Source organism: Xenopus laevis, chromosome 7L, assembly GCF_017654675.1.
Source record: "Xenopus laevis strain J_2021 chromosome 7L, Xenopus_laevis_v10.1, whole genome shotgun sequence".
Taxonomy (NCBI): domain Eukaryota; kingdom Metazoa; phylum Chordata; class Amphibia; order Anura; family Pipidae; genus Xenopus; species Xenopus laevis.
This window is the reverse complement of record NC_054383.1, coordinates 79,946,759-79,966,458: the sequence shown is the minus strand read 5'-3', so window position 1 is coordinate 79,966,458 and position 19,700 is coordinate 79,946,759. Positions and strand designations below refer to the sequence as shown.

At 36.2% G+C, this 19,700-nt stretch overlaps 1 protein-coding gene across 1 annotated transcript in view; it reads left to right on the top strand.

The window, feature by feature from the left end:
* The window catches only part of tecta.1.L (tectorin alpha, gene 1 L homeolog), a 55,921-nt gene extending 36,723 nt beyond the window's left edge, over positions 1-19,198 (top strand). The window contains exons 17-25 of the mRNA XM_018225761.2: positions 2,377-2,657; positions 3,205-3,315; positions 3,635-3,837; positions 6,232-6,395; positions 11,313-11,561; positions 11,942-12,104; positions 12,646-12,733; positions 15,789-15,905; positions 17,732-19,198. Of these exons, the coding sequence (XP_018081250.1) occupies positions 2,377-2,657; positions 3,205-3,315; positions 3,635-3,837; positions 6,232-6,395; positions 11,313-11,561; positions 11,942-12,104; positions 12,646-12,733; positions 15,789-15,905; positions 17,732-17,826 (1,471 nt within the window). The 3' untranslated portion in view covers positions 17,827-19,198. The remainder of the gene's footprint in view (positions 1-2,376; positions 2,658-3,204; positions 3,316-3,634; positions 3,838-6,231; positions 6,396-11,312; positions 11,562-11,941; positions 12,105-12,645; positions 12,734-15,788; positions 15,906-17,731) is intronic.
* Positions 19,199-19,700: the final 502 nt, after the last annotated feature.

Genomic DNA, 19,700 nt, shown 5'->3' with positions numbered 1-19,700 from the left:
TTGAGACATAAATAAAAGCAATTTGTTTTGATGTTCATATCCTATTAAAGATATTAACAATAAACCTGGCTTAAAAGCTGCTTAAGTGCTTTGCTAAGTGTATGAATAATTCACATTTCTAACAGAATATTGCTGTGAAGTACATTACTTTCAATGTTCCCTGATAGACTCAGTAGCTCTGTGTATAGAAATTAAGAGGTAGATTGAATTATTCAGATTTGGCTGGGATTTCACGCTGAGAACTGGTAAATCAAAGGCCTGATGACAAGCGTTGTTTCAGTTTTGTGGCTGTACATAAAAACTGGTTTGTTTTACTTTGTATTTCTGTATGCTTGGAGAAATCCTTTGGTAGAAATCACATTTTCTGAGCAATAGCACAATTTTTAATAATATATTTATTGGTAATTTTCTTTCATCTCGGCTTCTGTCACCATCACTTGCTTTCAAAGGGTGGTTTATAAATGTGGCAGACCTGTGGCTTCTGTAAAACACAGTGTTTTGTACCTGTAAGAGTGCTGCCTAATATAGTCCCTGTGCATTCTACTATAGTACATTAGGGACTAGTTAACGTTTCAACCTGCATGAAGGAAGGGATTCTCCAGCCAATCATCAGGGGAACAGTTTGAGTCCTGCCCCCACGACCATGAAGAGGAAGGGGGATCAGCCAGGAATAGGAGGGGCAAGCAACTGGAGGTGTTCTGATATTTTTCAAGAAACAAAGATACCGGCACACAAGGCTTGCTTGCAGGGAAACCCTTGCTTTAATTCAAAGTGCGGAAGTGCAACGTTTCGGGGACACGCCCCTTTCGCATGCTTGAGAAAGGGGCGTGTCCCCGAAACGTTGCACTTCCGCACTTTGAATTAAAGCAAGGGTTTCCCTGCAAGCAAGCCTTGTGTGCCGGTATCTTTGTTTCTTGACTACATTTTGAGGTTGCCGTACCCTCTATTACTGAGCACCAGGCGTTATCTTCAGGAGATTGCCGTGGGTGTGCGTCTGCTCTATCTTGTTCCTGATATTTTTCAAGACTGGCATAGAGTGTTGTTGATATTCAGGAGAAGCATTGCAGTGTGCAACCAGCTGGGAATGGTTTCATGCTGTTCCTTGGAGGAAGTTTTTTTTCGCAAGGGCCTAGCAGCCCGTCAGCCATTTTTATCAGCTACAGTGTGAGGAGAAGAAGGGTTCCATATGAACTGTAAGTTACTTTTGACTGTTTAAAGGGGTGGTTCACCTTTAAGTTAACTTTTAATTTGATATAGAATGGCCAAGTCTAAGCAACTTTTCAACAGAATCAAGAGTCAAAGCATTCTGGGAGTTGTAGTTCTGCAACATATGGTTATGGTACCTGGGATAGGCCATTTCTGGGCAGTTTCCCATCATTGAGAGGGCCAGGTTTACACAGTAGCCTACCATAAGAGTGGACTGTGATGATTGATGCCCCTGTGGTTTCTCCAAAGGAATCTGTGCTTTAATTTTGATTATTACAATTTTGAACTATTTTTTGAGTTTTTTTTAAACAATATTTTCTTTTTGTATTTATAATATATTTTACTATTTGCACTTATATGCCACATTGTATTAATAACTTATTTAATCCTATATAAATGAATGTTATGGTTTTGAAAATGTGTACAGAATCACTGTGGGCCTAATGAGGTCTAATTGAAGTGTTTACCCAGAATACCCTAGGTTTAATTGGGTTAGAGGTTATTTTGGATATATATATCACATGGTAATGGTCTTTGTACACTTGATAAAGGGTATCTATCCGAAACATGTCGTGTAACCACAACCTGGAATAAAAGTTTTTCAGAGATTCTCCTTCCTTTATTATTTTGATTTACTGGTACAGTGGAGTTACTGTATTGGCACAGAGCAATTTAATTGGAAGAAGAACATTCAATTCCCCTTCAGCTGTACAGACCACCAACAATCCTTTACCTTGGAGTGTATTCAGATATTGGTTGGTCTGAGCTTGTTCAGATTGGGCTGGATGAAAAATCCAAGATTGCTTTGGGCCCTTCCCATGTTCTCTGAATAGATCCAATATCAAAGTGATCAAATAACCCAGATTTTGATCAACATTGGCCAGAGATGCAGTTCTAATGTGTGTGGAGTATGTGATGTAGTAATGACAACAGGTGTAACATATGCTTTACATTACATATTGAGATTAGTAACTGCAACTTCTTGCCGGTGGGTAATGCACCTCTACTTTTCTGTCAGTAAGCAACACATTCTATTTCTTTTATTCTTTTATTCTTTAATAAAAAAACACATATATACAGTGCCAATAATCCAAATGTTTTTTTTTCCAACAGAAGTGACAAAAAGATATTTGTATGCATATGTTGACTTCTCAATAACTTGTTTTACAGCTGTAATGAACTACAGTACTCCCAGTATGCAGCAAAATGTGACAATGTCCAAATCCAAGCCCTACAGAGCGATGGCTACTGCCTCAAACTAACTGACATGAAGGGATTTTTCCAGCCCTGTTATGGCCTTCTGGATCCTGTTCCTTTCTATGAATCATGTTTCCTGGATGGGTGTTATAACAATAGGAAGTACCAACTGTGTGGCTCATTGGCTGCATACGGAGAGGCTTGCAGGTCCTTTGGTATTCTCAGTACTGAATGGATTGAAAAAGAAAATTGCTGTAAGGTTGAGCTCTGTGCTTTCTCTTTAAGTGATCTTCATTGTTTTTTTTACGAATCACCTTTAGCAAAGGAAGTTGCAAAATATACAATGTCTACAAATCCTCTATATTTACAAGGTATCAGGTCATAAACATAGACTATATTTTCAGAAAGATTGTAACCCAAACCTAACTCTGTTCAATAAACCCTCTAATAAGGAGATATAATGACCATGACAAAAGAGACCATGTTACAATCCCAGGTGCCTGCAGGCCTTTCAGTCTGGGGAGTATTGGAGTGCAGTTTGCTCTCCTGCACTTAACGCTGGCTCACCAAACTAACAGCTGGCTCTTCTTTCCCAAGAAGCAGGCCAGATTATATAAATGAATGGCAATATTATTTTTAGGATATATCAAGGCATTTAGTTCAGAACATAGCCATTGTTGCAGAATAGCACCGCTCTTCATAGTTTCAAACGAAAAAAGGTTCTAATCTGTAGGCCATGTTTACAGAACCAACACAATCGATGGGCCTAATATCAGTGTATTGTTTTTTTCTAATCTTTAGCAGGAGTGATTGAAGATCCCTGTGTTGGTGCCGACTGTCCCAACAGAACCTGTGAGGTGGACAATGGAGGAGAGTTGTGTGGATGCATGGACCCTCCAGCTTATGGAAATGGTAGGGACAATCATTGCAGTTGTGCACTATTGCACAATCTATTGGATCACTTATTTATATTATTAATTTAATGCGCTTACAAATGCAGTAGTATTTTATGTAACATTTATCCTTAACTTTTATAGGATAATAGCAAATTGGACTTTGATCCTTGATATCGTGAATCATAGAATGACCACTTTGAATGAATGAATTAAACTGCTTTTAGAAGAATACACATTAGACCATGACATTACTAGTGGTACTGCCAGAACGTGTACATTATATTTGTTATTGCAAAAACTATTATAACATACATTTATTTATTATGTCCTTGTAGACACTCAGGACATCATTGATGCGGAAGTAACCTGTAAGGCTGCCCAGATGGAAGTGTCAATATCAAAGTGTAAACTATTTCAGCTTGGGTTCGAGAGAGAAGGAGTTCGAATTAATGACAGACACTGCCCTGGGATTGAAGGGGAAGATTTTATATCTTTTCAGATAAATAATACAAAAGGGAACTGTGGAAACATTGTACAGGTATACACATGATCATTTTCTATTCTATTAGCTTCACTTTGGTTATTTATAATCACTAGAAGAACTGTTTGTAGTTGATCAGTTATACATAGAATTGGCAAATCTCATTTGTAGTTACAAGGCACTAATAACTACTTCATTTAGGTGCTGATCTCACATATGTTATGCTTAAAAGCCTTATTGTTTTGAAATATGAGAGTGTCATTCTAGTGACAGTTGTATTAATAGCATATTTCACTATCTTTGGTAACCATTTTACAGACACGGGGGGGGGATTAGTTATCAAAATCCAAAAGTTTCTGATAATTTTCTGTTAAAATAGACCGACCAAATGCACATTTTTCCCTTATTTATCAATACATTTTTCAGAAAATTTCCTGTGTTGTAAAAAATTTGATAAAATCGTGAAAAAAATTGAATCTTACAAATTTTCTGTATTTGACAGCCAGAAACTCAGATTTTTTCGTATTTTTTTCTCCCATTGACTTCTACATGAACTCGGCAGGTCTGAGTTGGAGTACTTTTTTATTCAGATTTTTAACACCCTAGGGGTTTAATACATTTTGAAAAATTTTAGGTTTTTTTCCCACTAAAAAAACTTGGATTCTATAGTAAAAAAAAAACTCAAATTTTTCGAGTTTTTGGCATTCAGACTTTAATAAATAACCCCCTGTAAATTAGCCCAGATGTGTTCAAAACTGCAGATTTTCTGGGCATAGCTTCATTGGCTGCTTGTTACTGTAACTGTTTGTTTAGAGTTGTAGAATTCTGACTTTATTATATGCAGCATTATATGCAGTGTTTTAGGACACATTCACCTACCTACACATCATTGTACAACAAAATTTAGAGGCATTACAAGAATATAAAACTCTTATAAAACCATATACATATATGTGAATAGATATATAACACATGAAAAACATCTGAACATGATGTGGTGAACATAGCTGTGACAAACAGACAGTGTAATTGTTTCCACCACTGGTTTTCCCTGAACAGCCGTCAAACCCCACACCCTCCCATGTGCTGTAGCGCAGGAAATTACACTCTGGACAGGTAACAACACTCTAAAAAACAATTGGATTGCTCCATGTGTCAGTTGCCGCGGGTATAACTTTCTTTTTAAAAATAAATGCGGTGTAGGTGCGCTTGTAAGACAGGGTTTCCTTCCTTTACCTACAAGAAACAGAGCAATCCCAATGGTGTAGTATCGTTAGTTTTGCAGGACAGATTTAATTGGTATACAGAGTTACTCACAAAAGTTCCGTGTGATCAGTGCGTTAAGTATACATAGACAGAGTCCTGTGCTTGCTTCTGGATATACCTACGGGAATAAACTCAAATAGTGCAGTATTGCAACTAAAATGTGAAATAGCGGCTTTTGTCCACACTTACCCCTCAGTAGCGGGTTAATTGTGCCTCACAAGGTCTTTAGATTAAACGACAGGAGGATCGTTGTGGTGTCTTCCGTCTTGGGTTTGAGCCGTAATAGGATGGTGCCGGTTGTTTCTCCTCAATGCCTGGCTTGCAGAGCGCTCTCAGTCATGGGGAAAAACCTTGTAGGGGATGTCAGCGGCAGCAGGAAAGATTTTCGCTATTTCTCTTGTGATAAAAGGGGAGTCCACGCCGTGAGAATTTTAAAGAGTCGGATATCTTTATTAGATTTTACAAAGGTTAGATTAATAGCCCAACGCGTTTCATATAAGATTATACTTCCTCAGGGGCAGAGATTCTTCCCGCGTTTTGTTTGAATGTCTTTTATCTGGTCGGTGGGATGTTCTATCAATTAACTCTTTTCAGTCCATCCAAACTTACGACACTACACCATTGGGATTGCTCTGTTTCTTGTAGGTAAAGGAAGGAAACCCTGTCTTACAAGTGCACCTACACTGCATTTATTTTTAAACTTATACAAGGACTAGTGGATCCAGTAATTAGAGGTGCTGCTGAAACTTTTAATTAAAAAGCAAAGCGCGTCTTCTCCATCCTTCTTTTATAACTTTCTTTTTGCAAGGGGTGTTGACAACACTCCAACAATAGTGCAGCAGTAAAGAGAGACTGTAACTTATCAGAGCACAAGTCACAAGGCTGAGAGAACTTGGAAAATAGTAAAATAGCTTGAAATTTCAAAATTAAATATAATTAAAATCAACTTTTTTTTTTAGAAAATTGGGCTTTAGTTCTCATTTAAGCATTCTAAGTACAGCATTAACAAATAATAAGTTCGTGATTATGTTTCTTTGAGATGCAATAAAACTGTGCTTCAATAATTTTTAATACTAAAACTAATTTTCTCAACAGAATTACTTGTGATGTATTCAACTCATATACATGTATATCCTATTGCATAGCAATGGGGATAATAAAATGACATTCTCTTTCATCTTGCAGTCTAATGGTACCCACATCATGTACAAGAACACAGTCTGGATAGAGAGTGCCAACAACACAGGGAATATAATTACAAGAGATCGAACCATCAATGTGGAGTTCTCCTGTGCATATGAACTTGATATTAAGATCTCCTTAGATTCTGTTGTAAGGCCAATGCTCAGGTAAACACACTTTGCTTTCAATCAATTGTATCTTTAATGGTGGCTATTTATATTTTTTTCTTACCACTATTTTATTTATTTTTTTGAAACCAGAGTATAAGGTTCATTTAAAAATGATTATACATATTTATTAAACAAGAATAAATTTATCTTCTCTAGGAACATTGTGACATGGGGAAATACTGCTCTCAGCAATATAAAGCAGCTATAACTCCTTCTGCTTTTCTAGGCATTCTTTGTAATTTTACAGATTTAGCATGCTCCTTTTTTGTTCATTAAATATACTAGGCGTATAAGTGGAAACACAAAGTTGCAGACTTGTCAAAGATTGAGATGGTCAATCTCGATGACAAACACAATTGGGCTGATCAGCTTTTTTGCTGGTCAGTATGTTTTTTGGAATCTTCAAGTATTGTCATGGAATTTTCTTGATAATAAATTGCCAATATCCACTTCACCTAATGGTACATCAAGGTGTTTTCTAATTAAACTATTCCTTCACACCACATAGTCAAGAAATCGCATATTTGTTAACTAACGAAATAGAAAATCCATGCAAAATTCAAAAAAATGTTCACAAGCTGATAAAGTGCTTGCCAATATTTTTAGAGAGCATCATGTGAAAAAACGTTAAAATTTTGGTAAATCCTCCCCAATTGTCGCCAAAGTGTCCACTGAAGCTGTCAAATTCCCTGACTGACTAAGCCCCATGTCTGGCCCACTGTCCTTCATTTGGTTATCCAGCTGGAGGACTCTGTGTCCGATATGGGTCTCCAAGGGATTTATCTGACCCCCAAGCTGCTGAAGAGATTTTAAAACTTTTTTGTATGTCGTATTTATTTTAAAGTATTCTGGTTGTCTCATGATCAAATCACATGGCAGTCATTTTTATAGTTGCTAGGTATACTTGGCTTCCTCAATAACATCCACACAACTGGGCTGTAAATGCTACCAAAACACAACCAAGAAGGCCAGATTAGTAACACTTTAAGTAAAGCAGTGATTTTTTGCCAATATTTTTATATGCACAGTATAATTTACATGCATTGTATATTCGGTCATGCTTTTTTCGTGTTACAAAACATTGAGAGAAACAATTTAGTAATCATTTAAACTACAGTTAAAAGCCATTTCTCCAAACCTGGACCAAGATAATAAAAGCATGAACTACACAATATTTTAATACTTTTTATTTAGCCCTCTGGTGTTTGATTCTTAACGGGGAACCCATGGGCAATCATAATATTCAAAGAATGTTTAAAAGGACTGGGAGAGATAGGCTTCTATTTATTTTCCATACACTATAACAAGTGCGAGTCATTTCATTTTCTGTTTTTCACAACTTTTCTCTAGCTGTAACCTTCTCTGACCTTTAGAAGCGACTGGCAGAATTATTTGTGATTTCTCATAATAATTGGAAGTGGTGGGAGTCTGAGCTTTTAGTGCAACAGAAAAGGAGTAGTGATGGGGGAATTTGGGCTGTTTCGCCGAAAAATTTCCAGAGAAATTAGTGAAACAGCGCCGGTGTCTCATTTTTGACGCTGGCATCCGTTTTTGACGCCCAAAAGAAAATTGAGGTTTCGCAAATCGCGGGAATTCATTGCGAATTCGCTCCTGGCGCCCATCACTAAAAAGGAGTTCAGCACTAAGGAATGCTTTTTTTTTAAAAAAAACTTTTACATTGTCTAAAATGTGAGAATAAATTCTTAACAGTTTTTTCTGTTCCAAAAATCTACAAACTGTTAAATCTGCTCTTTGTATTACACCGGGGCCAGGATACATGTTCAGCAGCTCGAAAAGCTACAAATGCACAAAGGGATTGTCAGTTGATACTCAAATATAAATGAAATAGCTTGGTTTTACTTACCCAAAGGGTACCAAACCCATGAAATACAGGGTAAATATGGGCGTCATCTCTAACATGTATGGATATATACATTAAAGTGTTCCAAAATGGGGTTAAAGTTTTAAATGACTTAACTGAACATACAGCATTTTCTGGGATACATTATAAAATATATAGTGAAACTCAATTTGGCGAGAAAAGATTATTTCTATTCCAGTTTTTCCCACAGTCTTTTACGGTGAAAAACAAAGAGTTAGTATTTTCTCATCAAATTGAATCTGGCCCATATTTTCATATCATTGTAAATAACAACATTTTGAATATTACTAGATTCTGCTATATCATTTCTAAACTAAAAAAACTTCATGCAATGCTGTTTTTGGCTCTAGCAGATAACTACATGGTTAAAAAGGGTTGAAAAAAAGTCCATCAAGTTTAACCTCTCCAAACCAACCTTAGTATATGCAAATACTTATACAGACACTCACATATATAACTATATATACCCACCACACAGAGTTGCACATACAAGTGGGTCTATCGCAAATACATTAAAACTATTTATTTAATCATACATATGTAAATCCAACATTTTTCTCAAGGACCTGTGTTTCAACATGAAATAACTAACTAATGCTATCTATATACAGTTTACCAAAATCTATACTAACTATACTATTGTAACTTAAGATAACAATAGCGTTGGATGTTATGCTTGTTCAAGAAATCATCGAAGCCACTGCCTCACTGCCCTCACTGTGAAGAACCACCTACACTGATTCAAATTAAAGTGCTGCTCCTCTAGTATAAAGCTGGCCATAGATGCAAAGATCCGATCGTACGAATCATCGTACGATCGGACTTTCCCAACTCCCGACCCGCCACTAACCATTCAGATCAAAGTCTTACCAGTCAGATTAGTTTTAGAACAGATCAGCAATGTTCTGCCCCTGACAGCAATCGTACGATATCTATGTCCAACCAAAGCTAGTGACAGTCTCCCACTGAAAATCATACGATCGGCAATACACACAGAGATATTATCGGCAGCCGACAGAAATTTTCTAACCTGTCCGATCGACCAAACGACTGATCTCCGCCGGACGAAAAATGTCGGGACTCTCCACACACGTTCCGAAAATCGTACGAATCCTCGATTCGTACGATCAGATCTTTGCGTCTATGGCCAGCTTAAGGGGAGGCCTCTGGTGCATTGATCTTATCTACTGGAAAAATTATCTTCACTATCTGTATCTATTTATAATGTCTTTTCATGTACTTGTGAAGAGTAATCATGTCCCACTCGCAAGCGCTTTTCTCTAGAGTAAACAATCCCAACCTTGACATCTTTCATGCCTCTTTCTGATAATAAGTGTCCTACCACTTCTTTCTTTTTTTTTTATTATTTACATATTTAAAGAATACTTTTTTTGATTCATTTTACTTTTCCCTGCAATACGCCTTTCCATCTATATTTTAGCTTGTTTCATTAACATGCATTATTGGTCTCCTTGTACTGTCTCAGCTATCCCAGGTAACTTGAATGTAGGGATGCACCGAATCCACTATTTTGGATTCTGCCAAATCCTTTGTGAAAGATTTGGCCAAATACCGAACCGAATCCTAATTTGCATATGCAAAAACATTTACTTCCTTGTTTTGTGACAAAAACGTACACAATTTCCCTTCCCGCCCCTAATTTGAATATGCAAATTAGGATTCTGATTCGGTTCGGCTGGACAGAAGGATTCGGCCGAATCCGAATCCTGCTGTAAAAGGCAGAATCCTGGCCGAATCCCGAACTGAATTAAAAGCATGATTTTTCTTACCAACCTCAACATCAACACTTCTATCAAACCATAAAGGTTTTGCTTTGTGATGTCTTTCCTTGCTTACCAGGGGAATATAAAGACTTGTATATTTATTAAGCAGCATTTTGACGAAATTCCATTTTCTTCTGTTTAACCCTGTAAAAGTTCTTTCCCAGTTAATATTTTGCAGACGTGTCTTTATCCTGCAAGTCTAAAATATTTGTGTATTATTTACTCCTGCATAAAGTTGTCACATGTTTCATCCCATTTTAACTAAGAATCTCTGTGCATTTGCCAGTAGACAGCACGGTTTTTGGGTCCCCCTGCCCAGATCCGCTCCTGTGCTGCCTCATCTTTCCGGTCGCACTGCTGTGCCAGCAAAAATGGACGCTTGCGCATGCGTGCATGGGGGGGGGGGAAGAATCACTGCACAGAGGAGTTTGCGGGAGTCCGACACTGTTAATGCTTCCCTCTAATATTTATAATACTCAATTAAGAATAAGATCTAAGGTTACTGTTAGTTTTCTTTGCAGCATTGGGATCTTCTTAGTTGGTGTACTATATGCCACCATACTCTTAAACTAACATTAATTTTGTAACTAACAATATGTACTTAGACAAATATATCAATACCAGATCTCTTGTTATTGGTACATATTTTAAAGGCTGTAAAAGCCCAAAAAGTTGACCTTAGCTTAGTGTTTTTCAGACTTACTTGGTTGACCCAATCTGTGGAGCAACGTTCATCCAGGACCAACTTTAGATCATTACATGATCATAAACATATATACACATTGCCATCTCAGCCAGTTTCAAGACAGCAAATGATTGATTAACAAAAATCTAACTCTAACTGACGCCAAAGTTGCTCTTCCAGAAGTATCTAAGACGGCATGCTACCTAATATGTCACTCTAGCTGGGCCCTGCAGCCTGAGCTCTTTTAAGGGTTCTGCAGTTTGTAAATCATTACTTTGCCAATGGTGACTCCCATCATGGCTATCAGGTCCACACTCTAGGACTACACAGCTGCATTTGAACTCTAAAGGGAGTGTTAATAAATAATTGTTGCTAATTTTTTATTCACTTGTCTGTAAAAGGCTCGTAGTCAGATTCAACTTGCATCTACAATGTAAGGCCCATCTTGTAGGCATCCTTTTGTATATATCTGAGATACACTTGATTTTGCACCTAGCTTGCAACTACCTTAATAAATATGCTGTTGTGAGTATTTCTTAAAAAATATGTATTTTTATTTGCAGTGTCATTAACCTCACAGTCCCAACTCAAGAAGGCAGCTTCACCACCAAAATGGCACTATATAAAAATGCATCATATAAGCATCCATACCGTCAAGGAGAGGTGGTGCTTACCACCAGAGATGTGCTATTTGTTGGAGTATTTGTCGTTGGAGCAGATTCCACCCATCTGATTTTGATCTTGAACAAATGTTATGCAACTCCATCACGAGATAGCAATGACAAGCTGCGATACTTCATCATTGAAGGAGGGTTAGTACTCTAGCACACATTGTTCCCTTTTAATTAATTGTTGTACTTAAAGGAATAGACATAGCTATGTTACATTACCTTACTTAGCACGGGACTGACAATTTATAGTTCCTGAACACCTAGCCTCTGAGTATTGTCACTTCAGAGACAACAGAGCATTTTGAATTGGGTATTCTGTTCAGGTGTGAAGTTGTGTTATAAGCTTGTTACTTGATCGTGGATTTTGAAAGCATTAAATAGTTAAATCATCAATTAATTTAAGAGAATTTTAACAATAACTGCAAATCAAATTTATCAAGCACAATATTGTTTTCAGTTATACAATTGTGTTTTGTTTGGCTTCCTCAGTAAAATATAGATATTTTATATTTGTTTTTAAGGTGCCCAAACATCAAAGACAACACCATTGGAATTGAAGAAAATGGGATGTCCCTCACCTGCCGCTTCCATGTCACTGTGTTTAAGTTTATTGGGGACTACGACGAAGTTCATCTCCATTGTTCTGTATCTTTGTGTGATGCTGAAAAATATTCCTGCAAAGTTGTGAGTATTAAACTCCCTGTTTTTTATTTCTAATCCTCTAATGATCATTTCAGGTACAACCACTTGTGTACAGACATGTTTAGACCAGAAATGCTGCCATTGATATGTTGGCTAAAAACAGTAAATGTGCCTGCAGCAACAATGGTGAATGCTGAATATCATTTAAATTACCTGTGGTACATATGTATGTCTTGTGAATTACTAGGGATACACAAGATCCATGATTCTCTTCGGCCAAATACTAGCACTTTTACAAGATTGTACTTGGCTGAACTGAATCCAAATACTTTTCTCATGTGACTTTAAACAATGAAAAGGGATTATTATGCATAATAATACTAATAGGCAAATAAAGGTTCAATTTTATCTGTTCATTTTTTAGGGTTAACTATAAAATTGTAAACAAAAAAATAGGGAACAGTCAATTCAATGTAATATTTTTTAATTGAATTACCTATATTTCTCATTTGTAACTTAAATAAGCAATGTGCTTTTGTTTTTTGTTTTTTTTCTTGTCTCGACAATGATTTCACTTTTGAAGAATTGTCCACAGAATTCCAGGAGTGCTTCAGACCTCACACAAGATTCAAAGGAGCAAATCATTTCCGTTGGCCCAATTAGAAGGAAACGTTAGTACTTGTAATAACATGTTACTACTGAATAAGAATTACAGCTTTGCAGCTAAACTTAATTTCAATGGAAATAAAAAGCACTTTGGTATTTGCTATAATTATATACTGTAATTTGCAGTCATTAATTACAATGTTAAATAATGACATTTATTGTTTATCATGAATCATGTCCATTTGAAAATAATGCATTATATTTTGACACTAGTGTTGATTTGTAAAGAAAGGTGGAAGATGTAATCCCGGGTGTAGATGCAGGTATTTTCAACATATGAATGCAAATTATTCCATGGCAACTATGGAATGTGTCTCTTTGATATATATATAACTGTATATACATATTGTGAGCTTCCAGTAGCGAAACCCAAGGCCCCGGCACAGATTTCAGCACATAAATGGAGATTGACCACCTTGAAGAGTTTAAATTGCCGCTTTGCTGGCTTTTATTTTCAAATAAACACAATTCTTCAGCCCACTGGCTTCACATGGGGGAAATCACATAAACATTCCCACTTCACAACCTCAATGGTGTTCTCTTTACTCATGTAAGAGTTTAGCACTCATTGGCTTTCAGCGGACCACAAATCCCAGAATCCTCTCTGGGCACACTTGAGACACTCTTGTTTCCTGGAAGGGGTTTCTCTTGTCCTCTCTCCAGACTATTGGAGCTCTCTCCAACTCAGGGGAATCTCACATTTGTTCCCAGGTGCTCACAAGCACTCATTTCCATGGCCCCTCACCCTCCTTCACTTCAGGAGGCCTCTATGGGAAAGCAGCAGCAGCCCTGAGGTGTTGCTCCACACCTCCTTTTAAATATCCTTAATTAACCAATTAGCTAGCTACCTAGTTTCGGCAGCTGCAATACCTTACATAGAGCAAGGGATGGAAGCCCATCCTGCTTTCTTCCATCCACTCCAGGGACCCATAATCCATCTTTTACTGAGCCGGTTCACACTTTAGACAGCTTTAGTAGCTGCAGCAATACAGTTTTCCCTGCAGTTTAGATTTTACCAGCTTAATGCTGGTGAAATACACACAATATAGTGCCCTTTAGACACCCATATTTTACAACATATATATATATATATGACAAAAGACACATGTCCGTTAATTTCTATACATAACCTGCTTAACTGCTTGTTGATACACAGAAAGGCAAAAAACCTCGTCTGAAGCCTCTCTTAATTTGCCGGAGAGGGGGAAAAAATTCCTTCCTGACTCCAAAATGGCAATTGGACTAGTCTCTGGATCAACTTGTACTATGAGCTATCTTCCATAACTCTGGATTCTCTCACTAGCTACAAAGCCATCCAACCCCTTCATAAAACGATCTAATGTATCAGCCAGCATGACTGATTCAGGGAGAGAATATCAAAACTTCACAACTCTCACTATAAAAAACTCCTTCTGTGCATTTATATGGAACTTCTTTTTTTCTAATTGGAATGGGCTCAATTGTATCTGCTAAAAGGCCCTACTAGTAAATAAAGCATTAGAGAGATTATTATATGATTCCCTTATATATTTCTACATAGCTATTCAACCCTTTAAGGACCTCTCCTCCATCGTAAATAACCCCAATTTGGCCAGTCTTACATCATAACTTTTCCTTACCTTTTACCAGTTTAGTTGCCCTTCTCTGGACCCTCGCTAATTCAATAATAACCTGTTTGAGAGCTGGAGACCAAAACTACATTGCATATTCTAAGTGGGACCAGCAATCTGTAAAGTAGAAGAATAACCCCTCCCACCTCTAAATCTATGCCCCCTTTAATATAGTTTAAAACCTTATTTACCCTTGCAGCTGCTGAGTGGCATTGCTAGCTATAGTCAAGTTTATTATTTACGAGGACTCTAAAGTCCTTTTCCATTATGGATTTACTTAGTTCAGTCACCCTAAGAGTATAATTGTCTTGCATATTTTTACATCCCCGGTGCATGCCCTTACATTCATCAACATTGAATATCAGCTGCCACTTAGCTTCCCAGATTGCCAGTTTGTCAAGATCCTGCAGCAAGGACGATGCATCCTGGATGGAATTAATTTGGCTCCATAGTTTTGTGTCATTTGTCAACACTGATATATTACTTACAATACCTTCCCCTAAGTAATTAATAAAACGTGATCTATCATCCTTAAAATCCTGTCCTGTTTTATGATGTTAGTCAAGCAAAATAAACTTCATTTACACTATATAAATTATTTTGACAAGCATTATTTTTATGAAAACAAGTCTGAGAAAACCAGAAATAGAGGTCAGTCTAAAACTAAGCTCTCTAAGTACCCAGTGGTGTATTCAATCTTGCTCTGTTACCTTGTTCACTTTAATTTTGAGTAAACCTTAATGTATTATGTCCTAGCCAACAGTGCAGCTATTGGGTGGGTCTTGGAGCTTTAGTTCCTCTATATACTAATTTAGGACTAATTTAACCTTTCTGTATCTGTTAAAACCATATTGGTACCATTATTTGAAAGCGTCACACTCTTAACCTTTTTAAATGACAACCATATCTTTTCTGTATTTTTAGCAAAAAACATAGTGCCTTAATCTATGCTCTGAAGGGCACCATTTGCACATTAAATGAGATAACCATGGTTCTCAATAAAGAGCTGTTATAATAGTGATAACTTGGGTTATCAATAATACCCAGGGGTTCACCCACTTGCACATTTGATATATGTTCTGGGTCATTAGAGATCACTATATAGCATGATTTCTGGTTGGTTCCTCAACAACCAGACATAAAATTGTCTTGCAACAAGTTTATAAACTTGTTTTCATTTATTGTCCTGAGAGTACTGTTGCAACAGTCAATGCCAATCCCCCATTATATTACTTGCCCAAATTAGCAGCCTTTTCCAACAACCTTTTTATGAATATTTGCAGCCAGTGAGGAAAAGCCTAAAAGCTTGGAAATTACTCGTCTAGACTATAATCATAATATCAATAATTTTTAATATTAATAGTGCCCCATTTACAAGTAGTAGAAAATGAGACAGTAGGTAAATCTGCATTTCCCATAACCTGCATTTTCGTGTATTTCTGTTTATCAGGTCTTGACTGGTGTGAAGACAATGGAGGCTGTGAACAAATTTGCACAAGTAGATTAGATGGAGCACTTTGTAGCTGTATTACTGGTACCCTACAAGAGGATGGTCGGAGTTGTAGAGGTAAGAGACACCTAACAGTTTCTTAATACTAAAATGTAAGCATCAATGAACATTATGATGTTATCACAATCTGCATATAGAATATACTGTTACCATGTAAATTCTGGGTCAATATTGTCTGCACCAACATTGGGTCAATATCATTTGTACCAACATGAAAAATAGAAACATAAAAGTTACTGGCAATGTGACTACGCCTGATATAGAAATTATTTTCCAAATTAAATGCATGTCTAATATTGTAAACAAAAATAGAATGAGAAATATATACCTCTATAAAGATCAGTTGTTTATTAAAAACAGATACAGTACTTTTACATATGTAAAATACAGATGTGCTGTACCTTCTTCCTTGTTGCAACTTCCAGCAGTTGCAGTTTGGCAGTATATTGGCCTTGAGAGCAAGTGTTTTACAGGCAGTGGATGTGTGTTTCTGGTTTAAATACTAATATGATTTTCTTGTGTACCATTAAACCTGAATGCCCAATAATAAAAAAAAGAATATGCTATATAAACCATATTTTATTTTGGTCCCCACACTGGAACCTCTGCAAATTGTTGTTCCATGGTAGAATCCATTTAAAAGATCCAGAAAATCACTGACACATTCTTCCTTAAATGAATTGTTTAGTGTAAAAATAAAAACTGTGTAAATAGATGGGGTGTGCAAAATAGAAAATGTTTTCAATATAGTTAGTTAGACTAAATGTAATGTATAAAGGAGTGATTGGTTGTCTAGCACAATTGAACACTACTTCCTGCTTTGCAACTCTCTTACTGGTTACCAGTCAGTAGCCAATCAATGACTTTAGGGAGGGCCATATGGGCCAGAGCAATTTGTTGTTGAATCAGACCTGCATGCTGAGGATCATTTGCTGAACAGTTATGTCCCATGTGCCCCCCCTTAAAGTGTCTGACTAACTCAGAGTTAAAGAGCTTAAAAGCAGGAAGCAGTGTTCTGTTCTGTTAGTCATCCAGTCATAGATTACATTTTTGGATAACTATATTAGAAACATTTTTTATTTCGCACAGCCTATTTATTTGCCTAGTTTTTATTTGTACACCGAACTGTTCCTTTAACCTAAATATTCAAGTGTAACAAACTATTTCTCGAGCTGTCTGGGACTAATTGTGTTTCTAACAGTAAAGAAGTTAACTAGAGAACACTCACTAATAGTTTTTTAAATATCTCTAAAACTATAATAACAGAACAATCCGTATCTGTGAAGGTATTTAGTAAACATCCACTGCAGCAACAAGTTGAGAGAAAGACTAACTTTTCTGCTTTTGCAACACATTTAACCCCTATTTTGCAGAAGTGAGGAGCATAAAAATCTCAACTTTACTCTGTGAACATTTTAAACAGATTAAAATGCTGGTTCCTGGAGGTTTTAATAAACAAATTCTAAAAACAGAAAATGTTTAAATGTTGTAGCCTTTGTAATGCTCACAGAAGAATTTAGCACTGTGATTTAATATACAAAAGTCAGAGCAAGATGTGTAAATTTGGATAGAGTAATACAATGCAACATCATAATAAAAATTAAGTTTATAACTGTGGAAGCTGCTCTTGAAGCAGTGATTTTGCACCAAATTTTGTCCTGCTTCTTTCATATATATTATTGTACATTTGGCTTTGTTAAATGGTAATGTTGTGAGTATACACCTGTTCATGTATTGTTCTATAAAAACACACTGAGCATCACAAAATACTTCTGTGTGGGTGTTTTTTTTTGTAACAAAATAGGAATTACAAATGCGACTTTTCATCTGCTATCTATTACAGAAAATCCAATAAAATAATTCTCCTTTGTTTTTATTCACAGTGTCTAGTTCTTCAGCAGAACGTCATAGCTGGCTGGTTCCTTTGATCATAAATCAGATATCTGTGTGGGTTTTTATTTATAAAACCAAACAATAAATCAAAAGAAATTAAAGATTTTTCTGATGAAATATTCCAAGTCATTTTACAGGAAGATTTAGCACAGGGACCAAAACTTTGCACGTTGAACAAGAGAAGAGACATTCTACAAATTGATGCTCGGATATTTAATTAAATACAATTTGTGATTTCTCAAGAAATAAATGGAAAATCTGTGTATCCCATTTAGACATGATATGGAGAATTGGGTCAAACCAGGGCATTAATAAAACAGATATTATTAAAGGTTGTGATGCATTTTAGTGGGCCAGCAAAAGGGTTGAGTGTATTTTTATTTAAGATGCAAACTTATAAGACCAATAGACAGATCATAATTACAGACGTTACACATAAGTGTAAAGAATGTTGTGAAATGCTCCTTTATAACTTTGCAGTTTTACATTTGAAGTCATCCCTCCCTTGATCAGAGATGGAAAACAAAGCTCCATTACAGCCATCCTGGTTTCTAGGTACCGTATTGCGTGTCTCAAAGCCTAAGATGTTGTGGACCCTGATTTTAAAAATCTATAGGGGTAATCAAATTATTGTCTTCAGCCATTATTGATCAAGAAACCCAATTATCCTCTCCCTATAATGATTTGATGGCAAGTGGGTAGCAGATGACTATCTTGTAACCTCCAAGCTGCCTTCTTTTAGAACATGATTTTATATAATGTAGCTACTGTAAATATTTCTGACTGCAATTATGGGAATTAGAAAAAGATGCATACTTCTTGATGTTACCTATGTACGCAGCAAAAATGAAATCAGTTTTACATACAATCCCCATTATTTAATATTACTGATTATCTTATGGACCCTTATCAAGCCCCCAAAAAAGTAAAAAATAAATAACTACAAGAAAAACGTTGTACCTTGAAAGGGGTTTCCTAGAGAGGAGACTTCTGAATAATTACTGAAAGAAATAAGTGGGGACATTGCTAGAATTACTACAAATGTAGCACTTGTACAATAGGATCCCAAAACTTTCTGGGGGCCCAAAAATATTCCTATATTTACTCGATCTTTCCACCACTGAATATTTGGATGGTCACGTATGAGAACTAGTAGGTACTAGTTGTTCCTTGGAAAATTTTATGCTGAAAAGAACAGCCAAATCAGGGTAATAAGAAGGTAAATTAAATCGCTGCACAAGGTTTCTTCCTTCCTTCCATAGATATAAATGGTAAAGTTTTTAAATTACATTAGCAGAAAATTTTATGAGTATACTCAACTGAGAGTATTTGTACCATTTTTGTATCTAATAAAATCAATTATTTGTGAGAAAAGGAGATAATAGAACATTTGCGCTTTTAAATCAAATTTTTCAGTTCTCCTTTATGTTTTCTACTCCACCCTAAATGCTTTTGGTTTGACCTGAAATGATTATATATATATATATATATATATATATATAAATATATATATATATTCAATAAAATAATACTAATTAAAAAAAGAGATTTAACGGTACTATGCCCTCATTTTAAGTAGCTTTCATAAAGTATGGCCATGCCTAATATAAGGGATAGACTCTGCTTCACCATTTAAGATGACTGGTGTTTTAGATCTGCACCAACTTAAATTTGCCCCTAACTCATTAAAACATGGTAGCATGGTAACTGCATTTATACACATTGGAGAGACTAACATGTTGCTTGCTGCATTAACTATATACTTCACTAGCATCACCCCAAGTGTATTTAAATGAAGTCAATCTTGTATTGATATGTGAAGGGAATGCCTCTTGGTGCAATTAAACTCTCATGTGAATGCAAATATTCAGAAAGCCTATTATATGCATGTAACAACCCATGATCGCTAATGTTGCTGTCTAGCTAATGTAAACAAATGAGCATACCATAAACCCTACT